Raw genomic sequence first — 11248 nt, 5'->3', positions numbered from 1 at the left:
ACGTATGAGTTCTATGTTTAAAACCATGTGAAACTGAGTTGTTGGTTTGGTTCCTGCTGAAACGTTTGGACTCTGCATCGAATCCACACATGAAAACATGCAGCAGTCGTTATTCATTACTTCGCTCGTTGGTGTGTTCTGATCCAAATGGGCTGAATTCAAAGAGTTGAATCATTTGTCAAATCTGCATCTTTCAAACAACGTTCAGTGATGTAGGTATGAAAGTGTGTGTGTGTGTGTGTGTGTGTGTGTGTGTGTGTGTGTGTGTGCCCACACAATAGTTCATGTAGGTCACAGTGAGGAACAATGATCCTCAGCCACTTCCACTTTCACTGTGAGTTGCTCCACTCAGTGACCTTCAGACTGTTTTCAACACCAACTTAAAGAGGGTGGAGAATTTAATCTAACCTTCCTACCTCCCTACCTGCACTCTAATCTTCCTACCTCCCTACCTGCACTCTAATCTTCCTACCTCCCTACCTGCACTCTAATCTTCCTACCTCCCTACATGCCCTCTAACCTTCTTACCTCCCTACCTGCACTCTAACCTTCCTACCTCCCTACCTGCACTCTAACCTTCCTACCTCCCTACCTGCACTCTAATCTTCCTACCTCCCTACATGCCCTCTAACCTTCTTACCTCCCTACCTGCTCTCTAACCTTCCTACCTCCCTACCTGCCCTCTAACCTTCCTACCTCCCTACCTGCACTCTAATCTTCCTACCTCCCTACTTAACCACCTTCCTACCTGCCTACCTGCTCTCTAACCTTCCTACCTCCCTACTTAACCACCTTCCTACCTGCCTACCTGCTCTCTAATCTTTCTACCTCCCTACATGCCCTCTAACCTTCCTACCTCCCTACCTGCACTCTAATCTTCCTACCTCCCTACATGCCCTCTAACCTTCCTACCTCCCTACCTGCACTCTAACCTTCCTACCTCCCTACTTAACCACCTTCCTACCTGCCTACCTGCTCTCTAACCTTCCTACCTCCCTACCTGCCCTCTAACCTTCCTACCTCCCTACATACCCTCTAACCTTCTTACCTCCCTACCTGCCCTCTAACCTTCCTACCTCCCTACATGCCCTCTAACCTCCCTACATACCCTCTAACCTTCTTACCTCCCTACCTGCCCTCTAACCTTCCTACCTCCCTACTTAACCACCTTCCTACCTGCCTACCTGCTCTATAACCTTCCTACCTCCCTACCTGCCCTCTAACCTTCCTACCTCCCTACCTGCACTCTAACCTTCCTACCTCCCTACCTGCCCTCTAACCTTCCTACCTCCCTACATAGCCTCTAACCTTCTTACCTCCCTACCTGCCCTCTAACCTTCCTACCTCCCTACATGCCCTCTAACCTCCCTACATACCCTCTAACCTTCTTACCTCCCTACCTGCACTCTAACCTTCCTACCTCCCTACATGCCCTCTAACCTTCCTACCTCCCTACCTGCCCTCTAACCTTCTTACCTCCCTACATGCCCTCTAACCTCCCTACATACCCTCTAACCTTCTTACCTCCCTACCTGCACTCTAACCTTCCTACCTCCCTACATACCCTCTAACCTTCTTACCTCCCTACCTGCCCTCTAACCTTCCTACCTCCCTACTTAACCACCTTCCTACCTGCCTACCTGCCCTCTAACCTTCTTACCTCCCTACATGCCCTCTAACCTCCCTACATACCCTCTAACCTTCTTACCTCCCTACCTGCCCTCTAACCTTCCTACCTCCCTACATACCCTCTAACCTTCTTACCTCCCTACCTGCCCTCTAACCTTCCTACCTCCCTACTTAACCACCTTCCTACCTGCCTACCTGCTCTCTAACCTTCCTACCTCCCTACATACCCTCTAACCTTCCTACCTCCCTACCTGCTCTCAAACCTTCGTACCTCCCTACCTGCCCTCTAACCTTCCTACCTCCCTACTTAACCACCTTCCTACCTTCCTACCTGCCCTCTAATCTTCCTACCTCCCTACATGCCCTCTAACCTCCCTACCTCCCTACCTGCTCTCAAACCTTCTTACCTCCCTACGTGCCCTCTTACCTTCCTACCTTCCTACCTGCCCTCTAATCTTCCTACCTCCCTACCTGCCCTCTAACCTTCCTACCTCCCTACATGCCCTCTAACCTTCCTACCTCCCTACATACCCTCTAACCTTCTTACCTCCCTACGTGCCCTCTTACCTTCCTACCTTCCTACCTGCCCTCTAATCTTCCTACCTCCCTACATGCCCTCCAACCTTCCTACCTCCTTACCTAACCACCGTCCTACCTCCCTACCTGCCTCTAACCTTCCTACCTCCCTACATGCTCTCTAACCTTCCTACCTCCCTACCTAACCACCTTCCTACCTCCCTACCTGCTCTCTAACCTTCCTACCTCCCTACTTAACCACCTTCCTACCTCCCTACCTGCCCTCTAACCTTCCTACCTCCCTACTTAACCACCTTCCTACCTCCCTACCTGCCATCTAACCTTCCTACCTCCCTACCTAACCACCATCCTACCTCCCTACCTGCCCTCTAACCGTCCTACCTCCCTACATGCTCTCTAACCTTCCTACCTCCCTACCTGCCCTCTAACCTTCCTACCTGCCCTCTAACCTCCCTACCTGCTCTCTAACCTTCATACCTCCCTACATGCCCTCCAACCTTCCTACCTCCCTACCTAACCACCGTCCTACCTCCCTACCTGCCTTCAAACCTTCCTACCTCCCTACATGCTCTCTAACCTTCCTACCTCCCTACCTAACCACCTTCCTAGCTCCCTACCTGCCCTCTAACCTTCCTACCTCCCTACTTAACCACCTTCCTACCTCCCTACCTGCCCTCTAACCTTCCTACCTGCCCTCTAACCTCCCTACCTGCTCTCTAACCTTCATACCTCCCTACATGCCCTCTAACCTCCCTACCTGCTCTCTAACCTTCATACCTCCCTATATGCCCTCTAACCTCCCTACCTGCCCTCTAACCTCCCTACCTGCTCTCTAACCTTCATACCTACCTACCTGCCCTCTAACCTCCCTACCTGCTCTCTAACCTTCATACCTCCCTACATGCCCTCTAACCTCCCTACCTGCTCTCTAACCTTCATACCTCCCTATATGCCCTCTAACCTCCCTACCTGCCCTCTAACCTCCCTACCTGCTCTCTAACCTTCATACCTCCCTATATGCCCTCTAACCTCCCTACCTGCCCTCTAACCTCCCTACCTGCCCTCTAACCTTCCTACATGCCCTCTAACCTTCCTACCTCCCTACCTGCCCATCCATCTCCCTAACAACCTCCCTCCCTCCTTCCCAACCCAAACAGCTACACCTCTGTTCTCGTGGTTGTTGCCCTTACATTACACTGAGAAGAGGGGGGGTGGGGAGGATGTAAGCTTTTATTCTTTAGAGCCCGCTGTCACATTGTTTACATATAAATGCTGAACAAGTAAATCAGATTTGATTGATTGATTGTCTTTTTCGTCTTTTATCTTTTATGTACTTTTCACTGGTGTTGAATCCGTTGAGAAAGGTCTAACTGGTGAAAGTTTGAGTTCCTGGAAACAATAAAGTAATAAAGTGTTGATGATTTATTTGATATAATAAAACGTTCTCGTAGGGCATAGATAATGAAGGTTAAAGTACAAACTGGTTTATTTTATTGGGTCATCGGCTTCTATTCTCTTTACTCAGCTAATGTCTGAACGTACCCAACAGGTAAGTGAGCCTCAACAGAAAATCCACATTAAATTGAAATGGTCAGTTTCTATTGCATTGTTTGGTTCAGGGTATGTAAATTAAATATCTGAATCTCATAAGATCAAATGTGTTGTTGTTTTCGTACGTCTGTGTGTCTCTTCTAGTCCCGGCAGTTTGTCAGGTGATCTCTTCTGAGCTGCAGCGTTAAGACAACAGGTGCGTGACCTTTGTGAACATTTGTTCTTTGAAATAAGTTGTAAAAACGTAACTTATTTAAATCAAAATAAAGATATAAAAACAGTTATGGTTTTAAAGGTCAGTTATTCATTTTACACTCAAACTTGTATTTATTGTGGGACGTTGACGTGATGGTGACAATAACTTGTGTTAACTGTTTTAATGTTTAACGTGTTTTTAACTTGTTCACTTCCTGCTTGAGTTGTTTTGTTTATACTAATATGCACTTATGGGTCTGAAATAACACAAAAAATAATGAACTCAAACATTTCAATGGTATAAATTATGAAATCTTCCTGATTCAAGTTTATTTGATCCAATTGTTAAGTTTCTTGGTCACATGTTACTGAAACATCTTATTTTCATTTTCAGATCTTCACCATGTTTCTGTTTAAACTTCAACTGACTTTCTTCACTGCTTCAGTCTTTCTGCTGATCTGCTCATATACAGGTAAACTCTATGTATAGACACACACAGTGACTGTATATAAAGAGGATCAGTGACTGTATATAAAGATGATCAGTGACTGTATATACAGATGATCAGTGACTGTATATAAAGATGATCAGTGACTGTATATAAAGATGATCAGTGACTGTATATAAAGAGGATCAGTGACTCTATATAAAGATGATCAGTGACTGTATATAAAGATGATTAGTGACTGTATATACAGATGATCAGTGACTGTATATAAAGAGGATCAGTGACTCTATATAAAGATGATCAGTGACTGTATATAAAGATGATTAGTGACTGTATATACAGATGATCAGTGACTGTATATAAAGAGGATCAGTGACTCTATATAAAGATGATCAGTGACTGTATATAAAGAGGATCAGTGACTGTATATAAAGATGATCAGTGACTGTATATAAAGAGGATCAGTGACTGTATATAAAGATGATCAGTGACTGTATATAAAGAGGATCAGTGACTCTATATAAAGATGATCAGTGACTGTATATAAAGAGGATCAGTGACTGTATATAAAGATGATCAGTGACTGTATATAAAGAGGATCAGTGACTGTATATAAAGATGATCAGTGACTGTATATAAAGAGGATCAGTGACTCTATATAAAGATGATCAGTGACTGTATATAAAGAGGATCAGTGACTGTATATAAAGATGATCAGTGACTGTATATAAAGAGGATCAGTGACTGTATATAAAGATGATCAGTGACTGTATATAAAGAGGATCAGTGACTCTATATAAAGATGATCAGTGACTGTATATAAAGAGGATCAGTGACTGTATATAAAGAGGATCAGTGACTATATATAAAGATGATCAGTGACTGTATATAAAGATGATCAGTGACTATATATAAAGATGATCAGTGACTGTATATAAAGATGATCAGTGACTGTATATAAAGAGGATCAGTGACTGTATATAAAGATGATTAGTGACTGTATATAAAGAGGATCAGTGACTGTATATAAAGAGGATCAGTGACTGTATATAAAGATGATTAGTGACTGTATATAAAGAGGATCAGTGACTGTATATAAAGATGATCAGTGACTGTATATAAAGAGGATCTTTATGTACAAATTAAATTGAAAATTTTGCAAGTTTTTCAATCATCTCACGTCTCAGCCTGTTTTTAAATCATCAAATAACTAATTCAAACCAAACTGATGAGAAACACTTGAACAAACATCACGTCTACCTTGATTTCTTAGTTTAGTCCATGTCCCATCAACTTACATGGAGGAGGTTAATGATCTATACTGCAGCCAGACACCAGGGGGCGATCGAGAGGCTTTGACTTCACTTTTAGGAAACGTCATGTCAACCATTTTTATTTACAGTTGTAAGCTTCGTCATATAAAATAATCCTTTATTAGTCACACAATGGAGAAATAAGAATGATTGTGGTAATAATACAGTATATATATATATATATACATATACATGTATATTGCATTGTCTATTGAAGGGTATATAATAACATGTCAAACCTTTTCTCTGCAGAAACGAAGGAACTCAACCAGCCTCAGCCGACGGAGAACGAAGCCGACGAGGTTCTCACTGCGAGTGTTCTTTTCTCATCTTCATTCTTTTCTTTTTGTGAATCAATCATTTACATGTGATGTTTCTGTTTTCAGATTTCGAGGAGGAATTCTGTCACAGAAAGTAAGAGTGACCCGGTCTGCTAAAATAAAGTCACTGTCTTACTAACTCATGATTTATTCAAGTTGTGTCTCTGATTTATTTTTTCCAGCTGCAGTTTTGTCTTGTTCTGTGTACTGTGTTCTCATTTGTGTGTTTCCTGGTGTCGCTGGTGGTTTTCTCATCGGATGGTTTGGAGGCTGTAAATGTGCAGGTAAGATAAACATCAAAAATTTGACATGCTCTTCATTATTTAAAACTTGGAAATGATTTTGTTAATATACATCAATAGATTTCAAGCTCATTTGTTCACATTGAAATTTTGATTTTAAATGTTTTGGATTTCCACATGTTCTCTACTCAAGGAAAGAAAAACAAACGACTCTTACAGGATTTGGACGCAGCAGAGAAACGTAGGTTGTTTCCACAACAATAAAACATTAAAGACATCATTTACAATGAAGATTATGAAAAACTGTTTCTTCTCTTCAGATGTTTCCAGTTCATTATGAGTTTCCGATTGTAAAGACGCACTTTACATTCAACTTGTCTTGTACTTTTAGGTGAGAGCAACAGACAGAGGACAACGGACGAGAATAAACAGCAGCTGCAGGAAGAGTTGAACTATGCTGGACAGAAATCTGAGCAGATGTTCCTGGAGCTGAGGGACGTCTTCACAGAGAAGCTGAAGAAGGTCAAAGGACATTTGGAGTCGCTGGAGAAGGACCGATCCCACTGTCAGGAGGGAGGAGTCTTTAGAGAAGAAAAGGTGTTTGAGTTTCAGACAAAGATGAAGGACATAAAGTTTGATTTTGAGAATATGATCAATACAATAGAAGAAAACTGGGAGAAAACAGACAAGTGTTTCAGTAAACTGTCGAAAATGCTGGAGAGAGACAACTATTAGGATTCTCACGATCCTGCTTGAATATCAATCTGAGAAAATATTCAACTGCTTTGTTAAAAATATCAAAAAAGTAGTTTTTCTTACTTCAAGTTTACGGATTTTTGTCCATCTACCCCATTATTAACAAGAGATCTACACCTTGAAGGAATCCTTCAATTCTGTTACAAATATTCACCGAGACTCACAGATTAACTGATTAGATTTGAGTGTCAAGGGTCAACGTCCCTGTGACCTCATGAATCCTGGTTCTGTCCTCTTGAACAACTTTAAATATCTGATCTGATCGGATGTGTGTAAATCTGCTGTTTGGTGGAGGCGAGTTCCAACATGTGCTATGTTGTAAAAAGTAATTTCACTTGTAATAGATCATACGTGATCAGAATCTTTGGTGTGTAACGACAGAAAGATGCTTCACTCTACATTTTGTACATTTTTAATCCTGACTCTGATATTTTACGACGCTAATTATGTTCATTGATTTATAATGATTTTTTTTAGAGTTTAGTCTTTTCTCATCTGAATCAAACTGTTTTTATTGTTTCCTTCAGTTCTTCATTTAAAGAAATGTAAATAACGTAGTTACTTGGTCTCAAAGGCAATAAACGAATAAAATGTATTTGAAACAGACTGGACTTGCTGCCATTAAACAAATGAATAAATGAAAAAATGAAATATATATATATCTAAAAAAATATATATAGTTGTATATGTATATATATGTGTTTGAATAAATGTGTATGTATATCAATCATCAACCAATCCAAATTTATTTGTATAGCCCATATTCACAAATCACACACACACACACACATGCACACACACACACACACACACAGACACACACACACACACACACATACAAACACACACACACACACACAAACACACACACACACACAATCAGGGGACGGATCCAGGACTTTTTATCTGTTGCTTCAACACTATAAAAATATGAATGTTCGTGGCAGAGGTGTGTCTCTTCTAGTTTCGACTTTGACCCAGCAGTTTGTCAGGTGATCTCTTCTGAGCTGCAGCGTTAATACAACAGGTGCGTGACCTTGTGAACATTTATTCTTTGAAATAAGTTATAAAAATGTAACTTACTTATATCAAAATAAACATCGAGAATAAGATATAAGTTTTAAACTGTGTAAAATCTTAAACGGTTGGTTTGATTTCGATCACAATCAGAAAAGTAAAATTGAGGTCAGTTGTTCATTTTACACTTAAACTTGTATTTATTGTGGGACGTTGACGTGATGGTGACAATAACTTGTGTTAACTGTTTTAATGTTTAACGTGTTTTTAACTTGTTCACTTCCTGCTTGAGTTGTTTTGTTTATACTAATATGCACTTATGGGTCTGAAATAACACAAAAAATAATGAACTCAAACATTTCAATGGTATAAATTATTAAATCTTCCTGATTCAAGTTTATTTGATCCAATTGTTAAGTTTCTTGGTCACATGTTACTGAATCATCTTATTTTCATTTTCAGATCTTCACCATGTTTCTGTTTAAACTTCAACTGACTTTCTTCACTGCTTCAGTCTTTCTGCTGATCTGCTCATATACAGGTAAACTCTATGTATAGACACACACAGTGACTGTATATAAAGAGGATCAGTGACTGTATATAAAGATGATCAGTGACTGTATATAAAGAGGATCAGTGACTGTATATAAAGACCATCAGTGACTGTATATAAAGATGATCAGTGACTGTATATAAAGATTATCACTGACTGTATATAAAGATGATCAGTGACTGTATATAAAGACGATCAGTGGCTGTATATAAAGATTATCACTGACTGTATATAAAGATGATCAGTGACTGTATATAAAGAGGATCAGTGACTGTATATAAAGATTATCAGTGACTGTATATAAAGATGATCAGTGACTGTATATAAAGATGATCAGTGACTGTATATACAGATGATCAGGGACTGTATATACAGATGATCAGTGACTGTATATAAAGAGGATCAGTGACTGTATATAAAGATGATCAGTGACTGTATATACAGATGATCAGGGACTGTATATACAGATGATCAGTGACTGTATATAAAGAACATCAGTGACTGTATATAAAGACGATCAGTGACTGTATATAGATGATCAGTGACTGTATATAAAGACGTCATCTCCGAAATTTTTGTTGACACCAGATCAGTCTCTTGTGATTGGTCGGATGGATCCAGTAGTGGTGACATGGGGTGATGACATCACTTTACCGTGTCACCTGGAACCGGCCGTGGATGCTGTAGCCATGACAGTGGAGTGGTCCAGATGGGACCTGAACCCCAGGTATGTCCACGTGAGGCATGAGGGGGAGGAGCTTGTGTCCGACCAGCATCCATCTTACAAAGGACGAACGTCAGTGTCCATCGCCAAACTGAAGCTCGGAGACGTTTCACTGAATCTCTCTCGGGTGAAACTCTCTGATAACGGAACTTACAGATGCTTTGTTCCGGAAACCAAAAGAGAATCCAGGGTGGAGCTTCTAGTTGGTAAGTTTATTGCTAAGCTCGGCCAATTGATTTCTTAGTTGGGCGCATGTCCCATCTGCTTACATGGAGGAGGTTAATAGTTGGCTGATTGTTGTTCTAATCGGACACATCCCTCCTCAGATACAAAGTCTATAACATCTCTTTGTCCTCTGTTACCTCTAAAGTCCGGTTGGTGTGAACTTGTGTTCTCTCTCACCAGGCGCCGGGTCCTCGCCTCGCGTCACTTTAGCCGCGGCTGACAGAGCAACAGGAGCCGTGGTTCTACTGTGTGAGTCGGACGGCTGGTTTCCAGAGCCGCAGATGTTGTGGCTGGACACTGAGGGAAGTCTCATCTCTGCTGGAGCCACTCAGAGCCTCAGAGGTCCTGACGGCACCTACAGGGTCAGCAGCAGAGTCACTGTGGAGAAGAGGAGGAGCAACAACTTCATCTGCAGAGTCCAACAGCTGAGAATCAACCAGACCAGAGAGACCACCATACATGTTCCAGGTAGACATGATTCATGAATGTAAAAACAGGAACTGAAGCTCTGACATGTTCCTGATGTTTTTCTGACATGTTCCTCAGATGCTCGTAACGTGTCTCACATGCTCATGGCGTGTTCCTGGCATGTTCTTGCGTGTTCCTAACATGTTCGTGAAGTTTTTCTGACAAGTTCCTGACGTGTTCCTGATGTGTTCCTGACGTGTTCTTCACATGTTCCTGATGTGTTCTTCACATGCTCCTGATGTGTTCCTGACACGTTCCTGACGTGTTCCTGACGTGTTCTTCACATGTTCCTGATGTGTTCTTCACATGCTCCTGATGTGTTCCTGACATGTTCCTGACGTGTTCCTAACATGTTCCTCACATGATCCTGACATGTTCCTGACGTGTTCATCACATGCTCCTGATGTGTTCCTGACATGTTCCTGCTTCACATGAGAAACACTAACTCCAGGAAATGTCCAGATGATATTTTACACAGTTCATGTGTGGAAACATCTCTGGTTTGATTTTAAGTGTTTGTGTGTTTTCTGATTTCAGACGAGTTCTTCAGTTCCTGCTCTTCTCGTGGTTCTTATGGTTCCTTGGTTGGTCTGGGTCTGTTCATGGTCGCTGCTGTTGTCTTTGGGTTTACTGTGATGAAACTGAAACATCGTAAGTTCTAGTTAATCCTGACGCATCCTGACTGTATATACAGATGATCAGTGACTGTATATATAGATGATCAGTGACTGTATATAAAGATGATCAGTGACTATATATACAGATGATCAGTGACTGTATATAAAGAGGATCAGTGACTGTATATACAGATGATCAGTGACTGTATATAAAGAGGATCAGTGACTATATATACAGATGATCAGTGACTGTATATAAAGAGGATCAGTGACTGTATATACAGATGATCAGTGACTGTATATAAAGAGGATCAGTGACTATATATACAGATGATCAGTGACTATATATACAGATGATCAGTGACTGTATATAAAGAGGATCAGTGACTATATATACAGATGATCAGTGACTGTATATAAAGAGGATCAGTGACTGTATATACAGATGATCAGTGACTGTATATAAAGATGATCAGTGACGGTTGTGGTATCACGAGAGGTTTGACCAACAAGCAGGGTGTAGGGCCGTGAGTCACAAAAGAACCGAGCAGGTAAAAGTTCTTTCAAACGAAGGATCCGGTTTATTAAATAACAAAAAAGTTGTTCAGGAAGCAAAACATAAGAGTTCTTCAAAAGACAAAACATAGGCTCC

General features: G+C 41.2%; 1 protein-coding gene across 1 annotated transcript; it reads left to right on the top strand.

The window, feature by feature from the left end:
* Positions 1 to 6413: 6413 nt before the first annotated feature.
* Positions 6414 to 10119, top strand: LOC128430552 (butyrophilin-like protein 1). Its single transcript, XM_053416653.1, has 5 exons — positions 6414 to 6477; positions 6628 to 6801; positions 9151 to 9492; positions 9692 to 9979; positions 10058 to 10119. Exons 1-5 carry the CDS (start codon positions 6414 to 6416, stop codon positions 10117 to 10119), a joined length of 930 nt encoding a protein of 309 aa, XP_053272628.1.
* The last annotated feature ends 1129 nt before the right edge of the window (positions 10120 to 11248 follow it).

Source organism: Pleuronectes platessa, chromosome 23 (genome assembly GCF_947347685.1).
Source record: "Pleuronectes platessa chromosome 23, fPlePla1.1, whole genome shotgun sequence".
Classification (NCBI taxonomy): Eukaryota; Metazoa; Chordata; class Actinopteri; order Pleuronectiformes; family Pleuronectidae; genus Pleuronectes; species Pleuronectes platessa.
Note: the sequence above shows the minus strand (reverse complement) of the source record. Positions and strands in the feature narration are given on the sequence as shown.